Raw genomic sequence first — 23,458 nt, 5'->3', positions numbered from 1 at the left:
GTCCCAAGTTGGTGGCAGAAGTAAGTCTTAAACTCAGCTCTCTTTACTCTGGCTCAGTTTGTTACCCTATACTGCCTCCTTTTTGTAAGTTTGTATCTCACATTCAAGAGTATATAATGAATACATCCAGTTTAAAGAAAAATAATAAACCACACAACTATGCATCCCCTGCTGAGCTGATGAGATAGAACAGTGCTGGTATCTTTGCGCCTCCCTGACCTGCACAACCTCATCGGACTTGTGACTGTTGCCCAGTTAGGGGGATCTCAGGGCCAGCAGGACCCTCATATTATTATTGAGGTAAGCCTGTGGTGTCACCTAGAAGTTCTATTATCAGTGTTTCTCAAATCCTGACCACATATCAGGATGACCCAGGGAGCTTGTTAAAATTGCAGACTCCCTCCCTTCACACGTGGAGAGTTATGACCCAGGAATGTTAATGCTTAACAAGTGCCCTAGGTCCTCGCTACTGAAAGTGTGGTCTTTGTACCTATCTCCTGGGCCTAGTTAGAAATGCAGAATCCTGGGCCTGCCCTAGGCCTCTGAATTTTAACAAGGTCTTCTGCGATTCTGTGATTCATGTGCACGGTAAGGATGTGAGAACTGCTTTCCCAGAGGACCCCAACACCTGTGGTTCTAGGAACTCACTTAGAGAAACTCTGCTAATAGCACTTCTGGGCAGAGACTGGGAAGAGAAAGGATGGGAAAAGACTTCATTCCTGACTCTGGGCACTGTTCCCTTTCCAGGAACTTACTCCATTGAGTCAGGGAAGGGGCATGGCTTTCTTGCTTTGTTTTGTTTTCTGATTGCAAAAGTTGCACGTGTTCATTGTTGAAAACTAGGGAAAAGCAGAAACAGAAAACATCCCATCACTTGGAGATTAAAATTGTTAACATATGAGTGTATTTTCTTCCAGATTTTTTTCTGTGTTCATTTTTCCCCGAAATTGAGAGCATGCTGTATTCACAGTTCCAAGTTCTATTTTCATTCAGTAGTGTATCATAAACATTTCCGCATCTTTAAAACTTTTTCAAAAAATGATTTTAAAGACTATATGATATTCCATCATTTGAATGTAATCTGCCAGTTCAGTTCCTACTGTGGAATTTTCAAGTCCATCCCAGTTGTCCACTATTACAGTTAGCGTTCCAGCGATTGGCCCTGTTCACATCTTCCTGGGCCAGGTGCCCACAAGTGGAATCCTGGCTTCAGCGTCAAGGTGGAGCTCCTGTATAGCCCTATCAGCATCTACCCTTTCTCCAGCATTGCAACTTACTGTTTTTAAAAACTTTCCCAGTTTGATAGGTGAAAATTAGCACCTGTGTTTTGATATGCATTTCTTTGATTATGGGAAATTGAACAGTTTTTTGTGTTTCTTGGCCATTTGCATTTCTTCTCTGGATTTTCCGTTCATGTCCATAAGGCAAGGGCTTTTAAAATGGTTTTCATTTCACATCAAGATAAAAGTCTCTGCACATATTCAAGTCTTTGGTTCTGGTCAGACCTTTCCAGCTATATCTTCATCATAGTACTGGGCTAAGACCATAGGGGAGGAGTGTGTCCATCTTGAGAGAAATGAATTTAATAATAATGGTAATAGTAATAACTGACTATTGTACTGAGCACCTATATGTGCCTGCATTGTGCCAGGCGTTCTCACAAACCTATTTACTCCTCCCTCACAGCAGGCCTTCCAGCTAGGGACTGTCTCCCCATTTTACAGACGGAGACACTAGGGCTCAGAGAGAATCACCGGTCTAGAAAGGGGAGGAACTGAGATTCGATCCAGGGTCTCTTGTGTTCTCTTAACCCGTGTGTAGAGGGGCCCTTTGGTCTGGAGAGTGGAAGGAGAGGCGTCCTCAGCGCCCCCTTCCAGCGCTCTCCCTCTTCTCCTCCAGATGGGAAGCCCATCTCCACGGATGTCATCGTCCTGGGCCGCACCAACCTCCTGATCGCCAGCGCGCAGCCCCGGCATTCTGGCGTCTACGTCTGCCGCGCCAACAAGCCCCGCACGCGCGACTTCGCCACCGCCGCCGCCGAGCTCCGCGTGCTGGGTGAGGCGGGGCGACGGGCGAGGCGGGGTGAAGGGAGAGGCAGGGCAGAGGACCCCGGGGTAGTTGCAGGGGAGACTGGATTGGGGCGGGTTAGTTGGGAAGAATAGGCGGAGAAGTGGGCAAATGAGTGTGTTAGAGGGACTGAGGGGGCGACCCTGGAGGATGAAAAAGGGATAGGGCTGGGGGGTTGAGCTCATGGGGAAGAGTCCTACATTGGGGTGAGGGCACTGGAGGGGACAGAACAGGTAACTGGAGGAGGGGAAGTGGTGGAAAGAGATTGGAGGACGGAATGGGGAGAGTTGAGTCAGGAAGAGGAGAGGGGTGGCTAGGGCTTGGCTTGGGTGATTGGGGTGGGGAGGGGTGACACTGAGGTTATTGGGAGAGACAGTGGAGTGGTCTGGGTGGTTCTGAGAAAACTGGGGGACGAGGTTGCTCGGGGCTGCGATTACTGTGGAGAGGGGTCAATCGGATAGGTGTGGGAGACGCTGGAGGGTAGGAGAGGAGGAGGTCAGTGAGGGACTGGGTTAGATCCAGGAGGAGCTAGGGTATTTAGGGGAGGCCGAGAAGGCCTGGGGACCATTCTGGGAGAGAAGAGAACGGTCAGCATGGGGCTGGGGTGACTGAGCGAGAAGAGGCGGAGCTCCGCTGCACTGTTTTGGGGGAGTGAGTCAGGGAGAGGTTAGAGTGAGCGGAGGGGATGCAGAGTCAGTCGGGGTATTTGGGGGAGGGGGCAGGGCCCCCAGTGGCGGGAGCGCGCGGTCAGCGTCCCCCTCCCCGCCCCCAGCGGCCCCTGCCATCTCGCAGGCGCCCGAGGCGCTGTCGCGGACGCGGGCCAGCACGGCGCGCTTCGTGTGCCGCGCGTCCGGGGAGCCGCGGCCCGCGCTGCGCTGGCTGCACGACGGGGCGCCGCTGCGGCCCAATGGGCGCGTCAAGGTGCAGGGCGGCGGCGGCAGCCTGGTCATCACGCAGATCGGCCTGCAGGACGCCGGCTACTACCAGTGCGTGGCTGAGAACGGCGCGGGCACGGCGTGCGCCGCCGCGCCGCTGGCCGTAGTAGTGCGCGAGGGGCTGCCCAGCGCCCCCACCCGGGTCACGGCCACGCCGCTGAGCAGCTCCGCCGTGCTGGTGTCCTGGGAGCGGCCCGAGCTGCACAGCGAGCAGATCATCGGCTTCTCCCTCCACTACCAGAAGGCACGGGGTACGTCTGCTGGGGGCTCGAGATGCCCCAGCAAAGGCCCACGCGGGGGCGCCGTGAGGGGGGTACACGTTGCATGACTGAAGAGTTGCCAGGTAGGTACCTTTGGAGTTAGGATGGGATGAGGTGTAGTCCCCAGGAGAGTCCCGCGTAGATATGGGTTGAGACTGGTGAGGGGTCAATGTGTGTGACACATTTTCCTCTCAGCCATAGTTCGTTATGAGAGAGGAGAGAGGGTGCTTCTCCTCCCAGGGAAAATGCCTTGGCATTTGTGGAGCCAGCTCATAACTGCAGCAGGAGTCACTTCTCTTAGATGCTAGAAAGAACTTCCTAACCAGCGGAGGAATTAATACAGTGGGGCTAGAAACCAGGAGAGTGTATACTCTCCAACTCAGATTATCTGGGTTGATTTAGCTATAATTAAACTATTCCAGAGACTGGGACAACATGAAGGCTCTCTAGACAAGCTCTAGCTGGTGGGCCCCTGGGGGGGGGGCGTGGCCCTATGACAGTTTCTTTGTCTCCTGTGTCACTGCCCCAGGCATGGACAATGTGGAATACCAGTTTGCAGTGAACAACGACACCACAGAGCTACAGGTTCGGGACCTGGAACCCAACACGGATTATGAGTTCTACGTGGTGGCCTACTCCCAGCTGGGGGCCAGCCGCACCTCCACCCCAGCGCTGGTCCACACACTGGATGATGGTAGGGCCTCTGAACCTGCAGTGGGCACCTTGGGGCCCAGAGAATTCCCTGGGGGTGGTAGCACACCTCTCTTTACTAGCATAAGCCAAGGAATTTTTACCTTCCTCATGTCATCTTTTGTGCCCAATAAGGGGGTGGACAAGTGTTCTTCTCTCCAATTTACAGTCAGGAAAACTGAGGCCCAGAAAATGAGAGTGACTTGCCCAAGGTCAGCAGTACAGCTGAGACTTGAGCCCCAGGTCTTGTGATTCTCTATATCTTATGGCCCTTCTCCCTGACACCTACGTACCATACAGTCAGGCAGGGGCCAGTGACATTAACCCATTGGATGTGGAAGATTGTGCCCCAAACCTTTTTCAGGGTAGGAAGAATGTCCCCTCATCATCTCCAGCTTGGGGCTCCCCTGAGAGGCTCCCTTTCCTCCCTCAGATCCTGGTCCTGGGCCTACTTCTGATTTGCTGTGTGACCTGGGCAAGTCTCTGACCGCTCCTGGGCCTCACCTTCCACGTCGGTGGAGCAGAGCTCACGCTGATGTTCTTCTGTCTCAGTCCCCAGCGCAGCACCCCAGCTCTCCCTGTCCAGCCCCAACCCCTCGGACATCAGGGTGGCGTGGCTGCCCCTGCCTCCCAGCCTGAGCAATGGGCAGGTGGTGAAGTACAAGATAGAGTACGGTTTGGGAAAGGAAGGTGAGTAGGGGCTGGGTCGGGCTCCACCTGGCAGGGAACTCTCCACATGATGGTCGTCAGAGCGCCTGGGGACCTGAGCAGACTGGGGGGGAGTTGGAGGAAATTAGGCAGCCCAGTGGAGCAGGGAAAGGTGAACCTGGAGAAGGGGAGTGTGGGCCAGGGGTAGGGACGGCAGGGATAAAAAGGCAAGGCAGAGGGCTAGCTCAAGATGGGGGGAGGCCTGGGCGATAGCCATACCTCCTCTACAGCAGCAGCATGTGATCCTGTAGGGTCCCTGCCTCCGTGTCCTTATCTATGAAATGAGGCATCGTGCCTAGATTAATCCCTGGGATCCTTTCCAGCTCAAAAAGCAGATGATGGATAGGGAGGTGGAGGGTGTACTCATGGGACTGGGGGAAATGGCGCATGGGGAAAGGTACCTTAGGGCAGATGTTAGTAATCTAGGGGAGGGTGTCTAAGAGGGAAAAAGAGTTAGGAGAAGGCAAGTGGCTAGGGGGCCAGGGTGAGGGTGAGAAGGGAGGGGAGGGTGAGGAAGTGCTCTGGAAGGCAGGCGGTACCTGGTACCTTCACCGCCAGCTCCTTGTGCCTGCACTGTGGTGTGTGTGGGGGGGTCATTGACAGCTCATGGGGAAGTGGGGAGAGCATGCCATGATTCTCCCCACTCTGAAACAAAGCTGATGGCCTGTGTCAGCCAGGGTTGGAGGCCCAGGAGTCAGCCCGGGGGTCATGGAGTCTGTCCAGACAATGAGGGGTCAGTGCTGAGACGGCTTCAGGCTCCAATGGGCCCTGAGGAACTGGGATCTGAGGTGGAAGAGTTGGCGTAGGGGAGTTTGAGGGTCATGGTCCTCAGGTGGCCGCCCAGCAGCTGGTCTTTTCTGTCCCAGCAGACCAGATTTTCTCCACTGAGGTGCCAGGGAATGAGACACAGCTTACGCTGCACTCGCTTCAGCCCAATAAGGTGTATCGAGTACGGATTTTGGCTGGCACCGGGGCCGGCTATGGGGACCCCTCCCAGTGGATGCAGCACAGGACGCCCAGTATGCACAACCAGAGCCACGGTACGGGGTTGGAGGGGACAGGACAGGGCGGTGTAGGTGACTGTGGGTGTATGTGTGTGCTTGGAAACAAGACCCAACCACCCCCTCCATCAGAGACCTTCCATGGCTCCCCCTGCTTGATGGGCGAGGGAGGAGGAGGGTAGAGGGGAAGGGCTGGACTTTGCAGACGCACCTGGACTCACCCTTCTGTCTGCCCTGTGACCTTGGACAAACCATTCACAACTCTAAGGCTTCATTTACCGCCAGGCGTGGCGTGAGGATTAATAATGTATTGTAAACAAGGTGTTTAGTACATAATAAGAACTTGTTAAATAGTAGCTGCTTCCATGATTGTGACTGTTGTTGGTATTGTTGAGAGGCCTGATGGTAGGGTGATTAAATGCAGACAAAACCTGGTGCACATACTGTCTGCGTGACTTCGGGCAAGTTAGTTAACTTCTTTGAGCCTCAGTCTTCTTATCTGTAAAATAGGGATAATAGTGTTTTCATTATTTTATAGGGTTATGAGAATCAAGTTAAAATACGTGTACAAGGTGCTTAGAACAGCATCTGACACAGAGTAAGCCCCCCTACTCTTAAGCTCCAAGTAGAGCTCCTCACTCCAATGGCTCCATCCCTCATTGCCAGCCTCAGCAACCCCTGTGACCCCCTTGCCTGCCAGTGTCCATGCATTCATTCCTTCAGGAGAATCATAGAGCCCTACTCTGTGCCAGGTACTGTCAGCCCTGCCCCACAGTGCTACTTGCTAACCTCTTTGCAAATGCGCAGGAGACATCCTTGTGTTCTCAGCACTCTGGGCTTATAGACCAGTGAGTTCACCTCCGGGCCCCATCCGGGCCTGGCACTTAGGGTGGTGGCTGAGGGTTGATGCAGTGGGAGAAGGCTGGCAAGGCTCTCACTTAGTGCCATTTTCCTGCTTTTTGCTTCCTCCTGCCTCTTCCTCCTCTCCCATCCCTGGCCTTCTCCTCCACATCCCCATTCTCTTCCTCCTCTCCCATCCCTCTCCTCTGCCCCTAGTCCCTTTTGCCCCTGCAGAGTTGAAGGTACGGGCAAGGATGGAGTCCCTGGTCGTGTCGTGGCAGCCACCCCCTCACCCCGCCCAGATCTCTGGCTATAAACTGTACTGGCGGGAGGTGGGGGCTGAGGAGGAGGCCGATGGTGAGAGCCCCCCAGGGGGCCGTGGAGACCAGGCTTGGGATGTGGGGCCTGTCCGGCTCAAGAAGAAAGTGAAGCAGTATGAGCTGACCCAGCTAGGTGAGGTGGGCTAGGGGGAGGGAGTGAGATGGACATAGCTTCATTGGGGGAGTGGACAAGTTGGATGCGGGAGTTGGGAGATGGAATTCTCTCTGAGGATGAGAGAGTGACCCCAGAGGTCCCTCTAGCCAGTGAGTGACACCCCCTGACCTTCCTAGTCCCTGGCCGGCTGTACGAGGTGAAGCTTGTGGCATTCAACAAACATGAGGACGGCTATGCAGCAGTGTGGAAGGGCAAAACGGAGAAGGCTCCCACACCAGGTGAGGGGGCTCAGGTGAGGGGTCTGTGTGTGGCTTCCTTTCCCTTTCCTCTGGGCCAGCCTTGATGGTCAGGCCATCTGGTAGCCTCAGCCATCCCCAAACCCGTTCTCCTAGGCTCAGGGGTCCTCTTCTAGCTCCAGACAGCCTCTGTCGTAGAAAGAGGCTCCAGTTTGTGCACTGTCTTTAGGCCTGCTACTGTATTTTTATCATGCATGGGCAGTGCTAATTTTGAAGGATTGGACAAAGAGAAACCTCATGGTTGATCAGTGACTCCTGACCCCAAGTTTGACCTTTAAACGACTTTTAAAACACATCCACCTATATCACACTGTCCATCTGATTATCCCTCCACTCTAGGCAGGGGGAGTATCCCTATGTGGCCCATGAGGAAACTGAGGCTCAGAGAAGTAAAGGAACTCATCCAAAGTCTCACGGAGCCTAGACTAGAACCAAGACTCCTAGCTCCCAGCAGAAGTCTTTCCCCTGCAGTGCATTGCCTCCTGGCCCTGTGCTGGATGCCTCAGTTGCCCATCATGACACTCCCTCACCCCTAACTTCCCAGGCTGATTTTCAGTCATGTGGTTTAGTGGAAGGAGCACTCAACCGGGAGCCAGGAAACCTGGGTTCTAATTCCAGTTTGTTCCTTCAGCAAATCTTTTACTGAATGTCTACTATGTGCCAGCTCTGTTCTGGGAATTTAGTGATGAACGACTCAAATAAGGTACCTGCTCTCATGGACTTTATTTTATTTTATGTTTATGTAATAAACACTTATCATCCTATAGTACTTACTATGTATGTCTTGGTTCAGGCTGCTATAACAAAAATACCATAGACTGGGTGGCTTAAACAACCAACATTCATTTCTCACAGTTCTGGAGGCTGGAAAGTCCACGATCAAGGTGCCAGCAGAGTTAGTCTCTGGTGAGGGCCCCCTTCCTGGTTCATAGACCATAGGCCATCTTCTCGCTGGGTCCTCACATGGCAGAAGGGGGGCTGGAGAGCTCTCTGGGGTCTCTTCTTTAAGGGCAATGTTATGGACTGAAAGTTTGTGTTCCCCCCCAGATTCATATGTTGAAATCCTTCCTTCCAATGTGATGTATTAGGAGATAATTAGGATTAGATGAGGTCCTGAGGGTGGAGCCCTCATTAATGGGATTACTGCCCTTATAGGAGTCACGAGAGAGCTGGCTTTCTCTCTATTCTCCTCCATGTGACTGTTTAGTGCGAAGTGGGCAGTCTGCAACTCGGAAGAGGGCTCTCACTAGAACTTGACCGTACTGGTACCCTGATCTCAGACTCCAGACTCCAGAACTGTGAGAAATAAATGTTTGTTTATAAGCCACCGTGTATATGGTACTTTGTCATAGCAGCCAAAATGGACGAAACCAAGCACTAATCCCATTCATGAGGGCTCCACTATATGTTCAAATTTCAACACATGAACTTTGGGGTGACACAGACATTCAGTTCATAACAATATGCCAGACACTTTTCTATATACTTTACAAATGTTAACTAACTTAATCCTCATAACAACCCTATGAGACAGGGACTATTATCAGCCCCACTGACAGAATGGGGAATGGAGGCTTAGAGAGGTTAAGTAAATTCTCCATTTACTTACAATTCTTGCAGCTAGTAAGTAGCAGAGCTGGAATTTGAACCAAGGCAGCATGGCTCCGGAATCTGTGCTCTTAATTGCCCTGATTTCTGCCTCTCTTTATTACATTCTTACATGCTAGTGTCCCACAGTCTGCTATATGTATGACCTTGGCAAAAATCACTTAAATTCTTGGGAGCCTCAGTTTCCTCATCTGTGAAGTGAGAATGATGCTACTCAACTCACAGGATCAAAAGAGAGAGGGTAGGGGGCCGGCCTGGTGGCATAGTGAAGTTTGTGCACTCCGCTTTGGCGGCCTGTGGTTCTCAGGTTTGGACCCCGGGCATGAACCGATGCACGGCTCATCAAGCCATGCTATGGCGGCATCCCATATACAAAATGAGGAAGATAGGCACAGATGTTAGCTCATGGCTAATCTTCCTCAGCAAAAAGAGGAAGATTGACAGAGGTTAGCTCAGGGCCAATCTTCCTTACAAAAAAAAAAAGAAAAAGAGAGAGAGAGAGAGGGTAAAAGAAAGTGCCCTGGGAACTGTAAACCCCTGTACATATTTAGGGATGAGCGTCCTCCCTCCCTTCCCACACTCTAATTTTCACCTTCCAGATCTGCCCATCCAGAGGGGGCCACCGTTGCCCCCCGCCCATGTCCACGCAGAGTCAAACAGCTCCACATCCATTTGGCTTTGGTGGAAAAAGCCAGACTTCACCACAGTCAAGATTGTCAACTACACTGTGCGCTTTAGTCCCTGGGGGCTTAGGAACGCCTCCCTGGTCACCTATTACACCAGGTGGGGAAGAGGGGCTAACGCTGTGAGGGGGAAGAAGAGCAGAAGGAGGGGGAAGAAGGCAGCATATAGTGATGAGGAGAGGGACCCTAGGGGTTCAGGAACATTTCATGGCTCACCTGTTCCACTGGGGTTCTGATGACCTGTTGTGACAGAGGGAGAAGGAGAGTCCATCCGATCCTGTCCCCTTACAACAGAGCCTTGTACTCAACCCTTAGGAACGTGATGCAGGACAGACTGACCTACTTGTTCAATCTCAGAGGGCTCCCAATATGATGGGACAGCAGCCTAGCTGCTGTCCTGAGAGGGCCCCCAGTTGGATGGGGAGACAAGAAGTCAAGGAAAAGGTGTATCAGAGACAGTTCCTTGGGTGGAGAATGACTTGGATTAATCCAGGAAGGTTTCCTGGAGGAGGGGGACTGGCTTGGAGATTAAACATGATACTTTGGGAGCAATGTACATCCACACCCCTCTGTAGGTCCTCTGGGTGGTGTTAGCGGCCCCCATGCAGGGAGCAGATTCCCTTCCCAGGGTAGAGCCTGGGGCTGTGGCTGGGGGTAGGGGAGTAGATGTGGAGGGGCCTGCCCTGCTAGGAGGGTGTGTTTGAGGGCACTAGTCACATTTCTTGCCTTGGCAGCTCTGGAGAAGACATCCTCATTGGCGGGCTGAAGCCATTCACCAAATACGAGTTTGCCGTACAGTCCCACGGCGTGGACATGGATGGGCCTTTCGGCTCCGTGGTGGAGCGCTCCACCCTGCCTGACCGTGAGTGGCCCCTTGGCCCTCTGGCCACCAATCTGTCTTTTACCCAACTCATTCTTGCCCCAGCAGCACTCTTTTCTAAAATGTCCCTCAGAACCCCATAAGCGTCTGTCGTTCGCTTTGCATTTACATAGGCCAGTCCTGTGCTGGTCATTTACTCATAAACATAATAACATAAGATTTAGAGGAGCGGCTTCTTTTAAGAGGCTGTGCCAAGACCTCACTGAGCTGGTGAGGAGGGGCCAGGTCAAGGAAGCAGGCATCCTGGATTCTGCATTCGGGTCCCCATCCTGCCGCTGGCCCATGGGGCGTCTCTGTCCTCATCTGTAAACTCTGCAAATCTGTGACTCTGGAACCCTCTAGAAATGGCATTCTAAGACAAATGAACTTTTATTCTTACAGCAGAGACTCCTCAGTTCTCCTGGCCCTAAGACTGTTCACCTTCCCATGGACAGAAGACCGTTGTCCCAGGATCTGAAATAGGAAGACGTGTGTGGGAGGGGTGTGGGGGCCCTCCACTCTCACGAATTTGCTTTTTAAAAAACGGCTTACAAATTGTTTGTCACCCACCCGTGACCTCAGTTATTATGGTCTTAAACTGCATATGGAGTTCAGGGGGACCTGAAGTTTTCTCAAGAGAAACTTTATGACTTTGGATACCCAGCGAAACTGACCCCGCTGCAGAGGGGGGATGTTTCCTCCATTTGCAGGTGGAGAAACTGGAGCCTGAGAAGTGGAGAGTCATCTAGGGTCAGAGAGCGTTCTGGCAGCCCGTGATGCTGTGCCTCTCTTCCACCTTAGAGCCCTGGTCCCCATCCCACCCTCTGTCAGGCCTTGAAGACCTGAGCCCCCAAATCTCTGTCCCTTCTCAACTCCCCAGCCACCTTGTGTCCCTACTTCTCACCCTTCCTCATTCGCCCGCGTCCCCCAGGCTCAGCTGCTTCTCTAAAAACAAAGCAAAGTCTTCTAAGGTGGTACTTCTCACACTGGGGTTCCCGTGACCTGTAGGCCCTGTGCCAGGGGCAGACACGGACAAAGGCTGCTCAGGGCATCAGCCAAGTTGACTTGAAGATTTGGGGTGGAAGGAGAGTTAGGAACCTTAAATGATAAATAATTTTAAACACTATTTTTATATTAAACTTTACCCTGGACTAGATGGCAAACGTAGTAGGAGAGTTTAAAATGAAATGTAAGCCTTCCAAAAAATTTTGAGCTATGCCCCCAGGTCCCTAGAACACCAGAAAATCTTCTCAACCCTTGGAATTATTTGGGTGTGGAAGTAAGAAGCTCTGCTCCGAGGAGTGGAGAAGAGTTTCTGGAAGGGGAGGAATGAGGGTGAAGCCCTCTTTCCCAACTGTTTTCCAGAAATTCCCCAGTTAGAGACCAGACCTCATTTTGCTTTGTGGTTTGTGGTTTGTTCCAGTGAAGGAGGAAGAAGGGAGGCCATGTCCTCATCCCAACTGCCCCCAGAGCTGGGGCTCTCAGTGACCTTGCCTCTCTCCATCTCCTCCCCCATACCCCAGGGCCCTCGACACCCCCATCCGACCTGCGCCTGAGCCCCCTGACACCGTCCACTGTTCGGCTGCACTGGTGCCCCCCCACGGAGCCCAATGGCGAGATCGTGGAGTATCTGATCCTGTACAGCAACAACCACACCCAGCCTGAGCACCAGTGGACTCTGCTTACCACAGAGGGTGAGAGCTCCCACCCCAGGGCATCTGAGCAAGAGCTTCCCCACCCGCTCCCCACTTCCCACCCTCTCCAGTCGCTGGGTTAGTAGTGAGAGTGCTGCTGAGATTTATTCCAGGGGTTTCTAGGAGGAGCAGGCAGAAGCTGCTGCCTGAGTGGGAGGAGCAAGCTTTCTCAGTCCTGCCTCCCAGCCTATCCTGGCGTCACCCCCCAGCCAGTCCACCAACCCTGCTCTCCCTTCTCCCCTTGCCCCAGGGAACATCTTCAGTGCTGAGGTGCACGGGCTCGAGAGCGACACTAGGTACTTCTTCAAGATGGGGGCGCGCACAGAGGTTGGGCCAGGGCCCTTCTCTGGCCTGCAGGATGTGATCACCCTCCAGGAGAAGCTCTCAGGTAAGAGGGCAGGAAGGGAGGAGTGGGGGCCATGCTGGGGCAGCCCAAGGCCTCCAGAGTCCCCTGGGGTTGACTTCTAACCTTAAAGTCATCTCTTCCAAGGCCCTGCCTCTGGGCATGACTACACCTTCATTGTTTTGGACGGCTGCCCTCCTGGTTTGGTGTGGAGAGGTCAAATTTGAAGGGGAAATGGGTGTGGTTCAGTGGTGGTTCGGTTAAGAAGTCAGGTTTCAGAGACTGGCTTGGTGTCTTTGGGAGATTTCTTTGGGGGATTGGCTTGGAGAGGCAATGAGCTTTATGGGGTGGAGGTGTACAGCAGACTGACTACGCAATTTGCAGGGCCTAGTGTGAAGTGAAAATGTGGGACCCCTTATTAAAAAATTAGGAAGAATTTCAAGATGGTGGTAGCAGAGCATTAAACCAAGCACGGAGCCATTCTAAACGTGGGCCCTGTGTGACTGCACTTGTTGCACACCCATGAAACCACGGACAAAGGCTGGGCAGGCAAGAGGTGTGTTTCACTGACAGGCCAGGTTGAGGGGGAGGGACCACAACTTCCAGATGTCTGGTGGGGAGGACAGTTGGAGAGAGAGGTAGTGGTGGTCCCTGTGAGGCTGTGGGACCCTCCTCTCCTTGCATCAGAAGATTTCAAGTGTCCAAAGGATGAGACTCAGGCTAGTGGTCTCCTGAGGAAGCCACAAGAAGTCCTGATCTATGAACCCTGAGCCTTCTCCTGTCCCTGACCTGTTCCGTCCCCTCTCTCTCCCTCCCTCACCAGACTCCTTGGATGTGCACTCAGTCACGGGCATCATCGTGGGCGTCTGCCTGGGCCTCCTCTGCCTCCTGGCTTGCATGTGTGCTGGCCTGCGCCGTGGCCCCCACAGGTGGGCAAAGGAGCCAGTCTGACCGCGGAGGAGAGATTTCCAGGAGGGCGGCAGAGATGAGAGAGCAAGGAGAGTGGCCATGACTTGCTGTAGGCACCCCCAAGAAGCCCCATTAAAGTTAGGACTCTGGGATGAAGGGATTAGGGGTGGGTTTAGGGAGCCCTCAACCTACCCTCTCAAGGAGGGCAGGCAGAGGCAGAGCTGCCTTTCTGCCCCTTCCTATGTAGCTACCAGCATCTTGGAATGAAGGACCCCAAATCTCCAGATGTCTGGAGCCAAGGGAGGAAGGGTCCCATTTGCAGTCACAGTTGTTTTGAACAGAGTTTCTTACTCATTGCACAGACCAGGAAACCAAGTCCCAGGGATGAGCAGGAACCTGCCCAGGGACATAGGCTGGCCTAGATCCCTGTCCTGCCCCCACCCCTCACTCTTTGACCACTGTGCCTGTTCTCCATCTTCCCTTCCAGGGAGGCCCTCCCAGGCCTGTCCTCCACGGCCACCGCTGGGAACCCTGCGTTGTACTCCCGAGCCCGCCTTGGCCCCCCTAGTCCCCCAGCTACCCATGAACTGGAGTCCCTTGTGCACCCTCATCCCCAAGACTGGTCCCCCCCGCCCTCAGACACTGAGGACAGAGCTGAAGTGCACAGCCTTATGGGTGGTGGCGTTTCGGACTGCCGGGGTCACTCTAAGAGAAAGGTGAGCTTGGAGCCTGGGTAAGTCAAGGCGGCCCACACTGTGGCTCATTCCCAAACGGGACACCAGGGGGCGTGAGAGCACAACATGTGACCCTGTGAGAGTCATCCCCCCTCCCCCTCCCCTTCCCCAGGGCAGCTGCAGAAGAAAAGGCACTCTCTGCCTCCTCTGTGAAAGGGTTGGCAGGGCAGGGAAGCAGATGGGCCTCCATCTCTGGCAGAATAGGTCAGCCTGGTTCTCACGGAAGGAGGGGAGCACCCCTGAAGGGCTGTTTGCAGGTGACTCAGGGTGGCCAGAACACCCAGATCCCTCCTCATCCTGGGAGCTAGGGAGACCCCTAAGACCTGGCCCTCGCTGGGCAGCTTGGCTGTGGCCAAGTGGGACTGGGACGCGGGTAAGGTGGGCCCACGTAGGGCAGGTCCCCTCCATGCTGGCAGTGGTGGCTCATCCCGCCCTTCTCTGACCAGCCTGCTCAAACCCCTGAGTCCTCCCTCACCCTTGCCTGCCTCTGTGGTGAAGGAGACCCTGCCTGGTTTGGAAACCTCTGGGCTTTTCCAGAGCATTTGGTATTAGGCTTTTCTTCGGGAAGACTTCTCCATCCTCAAATTTACCCCTAGACTCTCAGCTCATTCTGTGCTCCTCCCCACAGCCTTGGGGAGAGAGAAAGCGAGGGGGCCAAGAGTCTGTGGAAGGGGCTCTACCCACCGCCCCCTCTCATGCTTCCTTCTCCTAGCCAACTCCTCAGAGCTCCTGCTTCTGTCCCCTGTGCAGATCTCCTGGGCTCAGCCAGGTGGGCCGATCTGGGCAGGCTCCTGGGCAGGCTGTGAGCTGCCCCAGGCAGGCCCCATGCCTTCTCTGACCCGGGCCCTGCTGCCCCCTGCGGGAACTGGGCAGACGCTGTTGCTGCAGGCTCTGGTGTATGATGCCATAAAGGTCAGTGTCCTGCGAGGAAAGGAGAGAAGGGTCCCCATGCTTGTGAAGAGCAAGTAGTGAGTTCTCTGGAGACCCCTGATGGTAACTTCCCTGGGGATAGGAGTCTAGCCAGGAGACCCCTGGAGCCTCTAAAGGTGAGTGGGGGGAGGGCAGGCCAGTTTGCAGGCATCTGTGTTTCACCTGGGTTGGGGACAGACCCTCTTCAACCTGGATCTAAGTGAGTTACAGCAGAATTACCATGGACCTGAGGGTGAGCCCCATCTGAGTGCATTCAGCCCTTCCTCCTCTTCACTGAGGCACTGACTGTGTCTGATACTTCTGGAACTCCTGGGCAAGGGCGAATGGGTAGAATTCCATTTTTCCCTGCCTTCCCATGGGTCTGATCACCATCTCTTGAAGGACAGTCCCTGTGCTTCCTTTACCAACTCCCATGTGGTATACACTGTGGGGCGGGGGGTGGGAGGGGTCAGTTTCTCTCCACCTCAAGTGTATTGGTCATTCTTCTGATGTTTACTCTCAGTGATGGTCACCTTGTCGTTGTGTTCTCTGCTCTGACCAGGGCAATGGGAGGAAAAAGCCGCCCCCAGCCTGCAGGAACCAGGTGGAGGCTGAAGTCATTGTCCACTCTGACTTCAGTGCATCCGCAGGGAACCCTGACCTCCACCTCCAAGACCTGGAACCTGGGGATCCCCTGCCTTTGGAGTCTCCTGACCTCACTTCGGGTGTTGTGGATCTAGGGCAGGGGGCAGACTGGCTGGACAGGGAGCTGGGAGGGTGTGGGCAAGCAACCACTGGGCCAGACAGACTTACCTGCCTGCCAGAGGCAGCCAATGCTTCTTGCCGCTACCCAGACCTCCAGCCCAGTGAGGCTCTGGAGGAGGCCCCTGGGAACAGCTGCCAGCCAAAGGCCCCTTGCCCTCTAGGAGCCAGCCCAGGGCTGCCAAGAGCCCCAGTCTCCTCTGCTTAGCTCTCCCAGAGGGTATGGTTTGGGGCAGGCTGGTATGGATCACATGACACGTGCGGCCATGCATGTACACGTGTGTGCCTGCAGATACTGAACATCATCAAGCCATTTGGAGCCTCCTAGGGTGCTCTGGCTGAGGGGAGAGGAAGAAATGGATTATTCACTCTCCCCCATACTCTGTGACACATGTGCTATGTGAGAGACGTGTGAGGCACAGCTGTACGTGATATACACATGTGTGAAACACATGTGTGTGTGCTGGTTGATGAGCTAGAAAACGTTACTCCAGGCAGTGGTCACTACAGCCTCATTGATCCTCCAGGTCAGGACAGTGCCCCAGAGTGGTCAGTTCCCAGCCCTGTGGGCCCTCCACCTCCATCACCCACCTTTTATTACACACTCTGAGAGTGTCTCCAATGCCCTGTCTACAAAGACAGCCCCAGCCCACTTTCCTGTCTGGCTGGGCTGAGTGCAAGTAGGCTCTGAATGCCTAAGTTTTAGTTGCATCATCTCCCATCTCCCATATCCCCATTGCCCAAATTGAGAGGGTGACTCTGGCTCCCCTCAGAGCAACTCTGCATTTCACTTTGTAATTTGGGAAGTGCCTGGTTTTGAAAGTCTGCTTTCTCTTGCTCTCCCCTCCTCTCCTTCCCTTCACTACTCTACTGGTCTGTCTCCCAATTAACTTGTTCTCCCAATTAACTTGTTCTCCCAATTCCAGAGCCCGTCTCCCCCTCCCTGATACTCTTTCCTGTCCTGTCCGCTGTTTCTCTGTCTCTGCTGTCTCTCACACCTCTCCCCCACTGTCTTGTGGTTCTCCTGCCTGGGTTCAGTCTCTGCGTCCTTCCCTAACAACATGGCTACCTCATGTCTGCTTCCAGGAGGCGGCCGTGGCTCCCATGTCCGCTGTTCACTTCACCATCATCTTCCTGCCCCCTCTTCTCTCTGTGCCTCTTCTGCCCCCTCCCCAGCAGACTGCCTACCCCCAGTGCAAGTTTAGAAAAGACCTTCCAGCTTCCCTTGCATCTTTCTCCCTGGGACTGAGATAGGAATGTTCTCCTTGGAGGTGAGGAATCCAAGTCACATGAGATTTTTGAGACAGGGAAAGGGGAATGTGACCCAGAGGCTCAGGATAAAATTCCTCCCTCCCTTCTGTGCAGGGAGGCAGGTTTGCTGGATGGAGGGGTTTGGGACCTTCCTTCCCAGCTGAAGCTAACTGGGGAGAAGGGGAGTGGGAATTAGGGGTGCCACAGCCCAGCTGCTTCCTACTCTGTGTTCCTTGAACATGAGCTGATGGGGTGGGGGTGAGAGGAATCTCGTCTTCTGGGTGCTGGAAGGGAGGTCTTTGCAAAGGACAAGGGTCGTTGGCTCATTTCATTTTGTTTTTTCTTTAAATTCAATCCTGAAGTCATTTTCTGTTGACGTGCCACACAAGGACAAGCTTGACTTCTATTTCCTGTGTAGAGAAAACAATGTCATTTATTTGATTTTGCACCTCAGCCTCTCCTAGGAGCATGGAATGTGGGGTCTTTTCTCCCTAAATGCTCTCTTTTTAACTGATCGGCACATCAAGGGTTAACTCTGGCTTCTGAGCCAAATTAGAAATAACCAGTCTATCTTTCCCTTTTTTTTTTATATATATGGTGAACTGTCTCTCAGCGGAGTTGCAGCTTCCTCAGACCCTTTCGGCATCTGTGTTTATTACACTCGGATGTCACTCACTTTTGACATCCGCACCTACGTCTCCTCCCCTCCCCCTCCTTCAGCCAGCCTATAACACTAAAGATTATTAATGTTGGTTTTGTATCTCGTTAAGGACAGAACTGTCACTTGTACTCTTCTGTAGCATTCAGCGTTGCTGTGGCTAACACCACTGTATATGTTTCATCATTGCTCTGAAGGTCAAAAGCCTCGTTTTATTTTTCTGGTTTGATTTTTTTTCTAAAGGAAAAAAACTGCCCTGAATTAAATGGCTGTTTTAATAGTAGGCTCTTAGCATTACACCACATAGTCATTTTTCATGTTCTTGTTTAACAGGCACTGAGGTTCTGGTTTAAATTAAATAGCTGCAAATGAGACAATTTATAACCCATTAGGTTGGGTGGAAAATTGTTTCTCAAAAGCAAATAAGTAATAAATCTGGTATCTGCCTATAACTCACAGTTGATAAGAAAGTGGCCATTACTCACTAACATTATATATGATTTGGGCTCTGGGTAATTTGGAAGTGTTAGGTTTGTGTCTTTGTAGCAGTATTTTTATTAGAAAAGAGTCTATTGGCCTTTTACAGGGTATTAATCCCTTTGTCACCTACCATCGTTGCCTTACGTTTTTTGAGTCTCATTTAAAAACCTTCCTTTTCTTGATGCATGACAAGTGTAATCGGTGCCTGCTCATTTATTTGTCTGTATTTAGTTTATGCTATATTATTTAATTATTTTTTCCTCCATACAAATATGATATTCTTTAGTGTTAAGCCAAGGCATTGATCATGTACCTGTCCCTATAATGGACTAATAAACTATTTTCCGAAAATGTGGAATTCTTTTTTGGAACCCATGACTAGAATTTCCTCGGCCTTTCTGCCCTAGAGAATGTATTTCCTACCAGGATGGGAAATGTTGGTTTTTGAGGATAGAGAGCAGGTGGTCATGGGAAAGAACTGAACCAGCTTCCTCCCTCAACAGGCACTTAGGAAAAAGACTAAAACTTAGGGAAGATGATTTTTTTTTGTGTGAGGAAGATTAGCCCTGAGCTAACATCCGTGCTAATCCTCCTCTTTTTGCTGATGAAGACTGGCTCTGAGCTAACATCTATTGCCAATCCTCCTCTTTTTTTTTCCCCAAAGCCCCAGTAGATAGTTGCATGTCATAGTTGCACATCCTTCTAGTTGCTGTATGTGGGACGTGGCCTCAGCATGGCCAAAGAAGCGGTGCGTCGGTGCGCGCCTGGGATCCGAACCCTGGGCCGCCAGTAGCGGAGCACGTGCACCTAACCGCTAAGCCACAGGGCTGACCCCTGGAAAGATGATTTCTTTGATGGCACTCTTTTAGGCTCTCTGGGGATCTCTCTCCATCTGGGCACACAGTTTTTGAGCTTTCTTGCGTGCAAGGAAGGATTGAACGAAGCACTCCAGAGATTTGGGCTCAAAACTATTCTTCTGTATAACTCTGGTCTGCAAAATTGTTCATGGCTGCACATTCACATGTATGGGCACTGCACCTGCAAGCTCAGAGACCCACACGTGCACACTCACCTTCACAAACAACCTTGTGTGCCTTAACTCAAACATGGGCACACAGTCACACACAGAACTCCACACTCACACCCCACACACATCTCAAGATCAGAGTGGGCAGATGTTCTGCTAAGATGTTTACAGAGCATGGACCATGCATTGCTTTTCTACTGAAAGGAACCGAGAGCCAGAGGCTGCCCTGCCCAGGACCACCCCCCAAGTGGTTGGTGGGCCAGACCCGACTTAATTGACAGATCATAGGGAGAGATACTGCATATTTTGCATGCAGCAGAATAGCCATTATTTGCATATCACTCTCAGACCAAAGGTTGTGATAAAGAAGAATTAAACACTTGTCAAAGAGTGAATTTAAAATGACAGCAACTCAGGACACCAATTTGACCTCTCCTGATCTAGGACAAGCCAGGAAGGGGTTGTTGAGAATTCAAGCCCTGCAGGAGGGAGTTCCAGGACTTTGGGCCCCGGGAGCACCCTTTCCTATGGCCAGTAGAGGCCATTCCTGCCCTTCCTCACAAGAAAATCAGTTTGGGGCTTTTGCATGCTGGGGTCCCCTGACTCTGAATTTCTCCATTACCTTCCACTGCTCACTCATATGTCTCAAGTCCTGCCTTGCAGGCTCATTTTCCAATTACTACTACAGAGAAAGGAGTCCCTGGGCTGCACAAACCCCATTATTAGTAAACTTATCTGATTTCTGAAGGACTGCACTTCTTTTCTGATCTGCACCAAACTTAGTTTTATGTATGGTTAACACTCCTGATCCCAGAGTTGGTATCAAAAGAGAGACTTAGTTATTCCTCTGCCATCCAACACCAGAGGAGCAAATAGCTGAGTGAGGCAGAGACTACCACCTTTAAATCTCCTGCTCCCAGAACTTAGTAGATGCTCAATTATTTTGATGGACTAGCCCATCATGCTGGACTCAGTAGAAGATCGTTTAATAGTGAGTGGCCCACATTCAACATCTCCGAGGGCTAGCCTGGATATGTACCTCCAAAGAGGCGTGCCTATCTTCTATAACGTTCCCAGGTGGGACATATGTTGTCTCCTTATATGTTCTCTCACATGAACCATCGAGAGTCTTCTTTGTGGCATAGAAATGTTATTGGGAATTTTAACTTTCAATATGCTTTTCCAGTTACCAGGTCATTTGCCAGGACTTGGGTCGTTTAAAGGTCTCTAGAGGTTGAGTGGAGAGAAATGATTATCTTTATCTTTCAGATGAGCTCAGAGAGTGACTTCCCTGGGTTGGCTGGGCTAGACAGCAGGCAGAACTGGGTTCGGAACGCGGGATACTTGAACGTTCTCATTGTCCTGTTGGGTCTGCTCTCCCCGGGGCTCTGGAGGAAGCTGCCTTCCCACCCCTCTCACCTCCCGTCCACCCAAACGCCAGAACTCTTCAGTCTAGAGAGTCCAGTCTTGCAGCTAAACGTCCTAGCCTTTGGGTGGAAGGACCAGAAACCCGTGGAAAACCGAATCTTTGACAACTTTGTGCAGCCTTTTTTTTAGGGAATTATCTCGAAAATATAGACTTGGACAGAGTGGAGGAGGGCGAAGCAGAAAGAATGGGTCAGAGCAAATCCCGCAGCTTTGCGTGTTTCTCTGCAGCCCGGACCCACTCCAGAGTCCGCTGGGTCTCCACTTCCCCAGCACCCGAGGCCGGGGCTGGCCCGCGGGGAAGGGGTACGGGGCTGCAGCCCGGGACGGCGCCAGCCGCTCCAGCCGCAGTTCAAAGCGCAGGGGGCGCGTCCGCTGCGCAGCCGGGAATGTCCGGCCGCTTAAAGCGCTCGCCGGCTCTTTTGTTCCCCAGACCGGGCCTCCAGGGAGAGGGGGCTGGGGGAGGGGACCGGGAGGGGAGGGAAGGGGGGCGGCAGGCGGAGGGAGGAGGGCGGGGCGGGCGCGGGCAGTGAGAGTGCGGAGCGCGCACTCCAGGCAAGGCTGACAGATCGCCGGGGAGGGTGCAAGATGGCGCAAGCGGCGCTCCTGCTGCGCCCCCGGTGCTCCTAGGCAGGCATGTGGCCCCAGCCCCCAGCCGCCCGGGCTCGGCCCCGGCCGGATCCCCGGCCGCGGCCCCGGCGCCGGCCCCGCGGGACGCTGTGAGCCGCGAGAGGCCCCGGAGCCGCACGTCGCCGAGCCGAGCGGACCAAGAGCCCCATGGCTGCTCCGCGCGCCGTGCCCCCGCGCCGCCCGCCCGCGCCGCGCCGGCTCCGGCTCTTGCTGCCGCTGCTGCTGCCGCTGTTGCTGCCCGCGCCGAGCGATGGTGAGCGAGGGCGCCCGCGACCCGGGCGGTGCTGACCGAGCCCGGGGAAGGGCGAGAAGGGAGTAGGCGGGCGCGAGGGGAGGACCTTGGGAGAGCGGCGCGGAGCTACGGGCGGACCCCGGGCGGGAGGGACTTGCCCGAGAAGGGGAGCCGAGCGGGACGGGGCGGAGCCCGGGGAGAGGGCACCGAGGCCGGGCTGCTGGGGGCGGCAGGGGGATGCCAAGTATCCCCGGAGGAGAGACCGGGGCTCAGTCCGCTGCGGCTCCAGGACTCAGGGCAGGACCCGGAGCCCGGACCGAGGGGCAAGGAGTGCGGCAAATCAGGGGCTAGGTGGGCGGGCTGGAGTTGGGGAGAGGTGGAAACGAGCTAGGGGAGACCGCAGGGCAGAGTCCCGTCTGAGAGGGGCGAGCTGGGGTGCGCGGAGCCCGGCGGTGGGCACAGAGTAGCCCGAGGCGGCCGAGGCAGGAGACAGCAGACTGGGGGACGGAGGCCGGGACCGAGAGGGCTGCGCTGGGCAGAGAGAGCACGTCCTGGGTTTGGAGCCGGAGTGCGCAGGGGAGACCGAGGAAGAGGAGGAGGAAGATTCCTGGCGTGCCCCTCGTGGGGAGGGAGACTCGAGAGATACCCGGCGAGCTGAGGAGGGGGAAGAGAAGCCGTCCGAGAGCGAACGAGGGGCAGGAATGCCCACGTGCCTGCCCTTCCCCAGAGTGTGCACATGCAGAGCGTCCCTGCCCCAGGCTCGGGGGTCTGCCGCTGTGCTGCCCAGAGCTGCGTCACCACCGCCCTGTTCCCTCAGTGGCTGTAATGGGCCCATCCCACGGGAGACGGGCGCAAACCTAGTCCCTTCCCCTCCCACCCCAAGTTCTCAGCGGACGCTCATCCGGGGCCGTGTTCTCTCTCCTCCCAGCTGCGGAGAAGCAGGATATCGCGTCCGTTTCTAGGAGAAATTTTATCCCCCACTTGCTATACTGTAGCGGGGTTGGTTTAGGGGCTGAGGCAGCTGAAACGCAGGACATGGGGAGGATGGGTAGGGGTTTGAAGGAGTGTGACCCTCAAATGTCTTAAAATATTACATATCCCTGAGGGTGAGGGGAAACGCCCGTAACCCCAGCTCCCCTTGTCCTTTTCCTCCACCCACTTCACCATCTCCCCCAGCTAGGGAAGGCGCTGGTCTATTGGGGAGGGGCCAGCTTCTCCTAGGATCGCTAGTTCCCTGGAAATGTGAGGAGGGGTCTGTGGCTGCCTTTGCAGTCCAGGTGGGTTCATTCCTCCTGGAGTGAAGTTGTAACTGGTCTGGTAAGTTGCTCGTGGGAGAAGTTGGTGACTTGGCATCATGCCTGGGATTGGAGCACTTGTCCTTCCTGTCAGGCTTCTCCGATTCCCTGATCACCCTCCTCTTCCAGCTCATTTCTCTTCTGCAGGAGCTGTGAGGTTGCTGGAAGTAAACGTTCTGGGAACCCCTTGCTTCCTGAATTTTACGAAATCTGAGTTGATGTTTGGTACGCCTCATCGCTCCTTATGACGGAGGAAAACAGGCAAAACCCAGAGCATCCGAGGGGAGGGGCAGTGGGGCTGGGCCATAGCCCAGCCTGTACCTGATACTGGGCCCACACACCCTGCTCCCTGCCAGGCATCCGACCAGGCCTCAGATGGCTTTGCCAGCAAAAAGAAGCAATGATTTATTACTATCTCACTTTATATTTGCTTAGAACTTTTAACTTTTCATAGTGCCTTTGAGTCTGTTAATCATTTCAACTACCCTATGACACAAGCCGTATTGTTCCTGATTTAAACCAATGGGGAACCGGAAGCCAGGACAGGTTGAATACTTTACCCAGGGTCACACCCTGAAAGTCTGTAAGGCTTCAGTGCTTGACCAGAGTGACCATAGAAGTGGCAGCAGCTGTGTCGGAATCTGTCTTGCTTTTGGATCCCAGGTTTGCCACTATTAACTGTGAGACACTGGACAAGTTGGTTGACAATCTCTGGGCTCCAGTTTCC

The 23,458-nt window shown here is 53.7% G+C and overlaps 2 protein-coding genes across 7 annotated transcripts in view; both read left to right on the top strand.

The window, feature by feature from the left end:
• IGDCC4 (immunoglobulin superfamily DCC subclass member 4) overlaps window positions 1-16,632 on the top strand; it is a 36,494-nt gene extending 19,862 nt beyond the window's left edge. For 2 of the 4 annotated variants that reach the window (XM_058541853.1, XM_058541856.1), the window contains 15 exons: window positions 1,900-2,055; window positions 2,840-3,253; window positions 3,792-3,956; window positions 4,505-4,642; window positions 5,527-5,700; window positions 6,718-6,954; window positions 7,113-7,214; window positions 9,440-9,623; window positions 10,258-10,385; window positions 11,906-12,076; window positions 12,327-12,464; window positions 13,243-13,348; window positions 13,816-14,044; window positions 14,813-14,974; window positions 15,534-16,632. In XM_058541853.1, coding sequence (XP_058397836.1) covers window positions 1,900-2,055; window positions 2,840-3,253; window positions 3,792-3,956; window positions 4,505-4,642; window positions 5,527-5,700; window positions 6,718-6,954; window positions 7,113-7,214; window positions 9,440-9,623; window positions 10,258-10,385; window positions 11,906-12,076; window positions 12,327-12,464; window positions 13,243-13,348; window positions 13,816-14,044; window positions 14,813-14,974; window positions 15,534-15,941 — 2,912 coding nt within the window. In that variant the 3' untranslated portion in view covers window positions 15,942-16,632. The remainder of the gene's footprint in view (window positions 1-1,899; window positions 2,056-2,839; window positions 3,254-3,791; window positions 3,957-4,504; window positions 4,643-5,526; window positions 5,701-6,717; window positions 6,955-7,112; window positions 7,215-9,439; window positions 9,624-10,257; window positions 10,386-11,905; window positions 12,077-12,326; window positions 12,465-13,242; window positions 13,349-13,815; window positions 14,045-14,812; window positions 14,975-15,533) is intronic. The other 2 variants (XM_058541854.1, XM_058541855.1) reach the window with 2 other exon arrangements.
• Window positions 16,633-21,144: 4,512 nt separating this feature from the next.
• Window positions 21,145-23,458, top strand: part of IGDCC3 (immunoglobulin superfamily DCC subclass member 3) — a 41,315-nt gene continuing 39,001 nt past the window's right edge. For 2 of the 3 annotated variants that reach the window (XM_058541851.1, XM_058541850.1), the window contains exon 1: window positions 21,146-21,457. In XM_058541851.1, the coding sequence (XP_058397834.1) occupies window positions 21,352-21,457 (106 nt within the window). In that variant the 5' untranslated portion in view covers window positions 21,146-21,351. Of the gene's footprint in view, window positions 21,458-23,458 lie in introns of all 3 variants that reach the window. The other variant, XM_058541852.1, reaches the window with a different exon arrangement.

The sequence above is a fragment of the Diceros bicornis genome, chromosome 5 (assembly GCF_020826845.1).
Source record: "Diceros bicornis minor isolate mBicDic1 chromosome 5, mDicBic1.mat.cur, whole genome shotgun sequence".
Lineage (NCBI taxonomy): Eukaryota > Metazoa > Chordata > Mammalia > Perissodactyla > Rhinocerotidae > Diceros > Diceros bicornis.
This window is presented reverse-complemented; position numbering and strand designations above follow the sequence as displayed.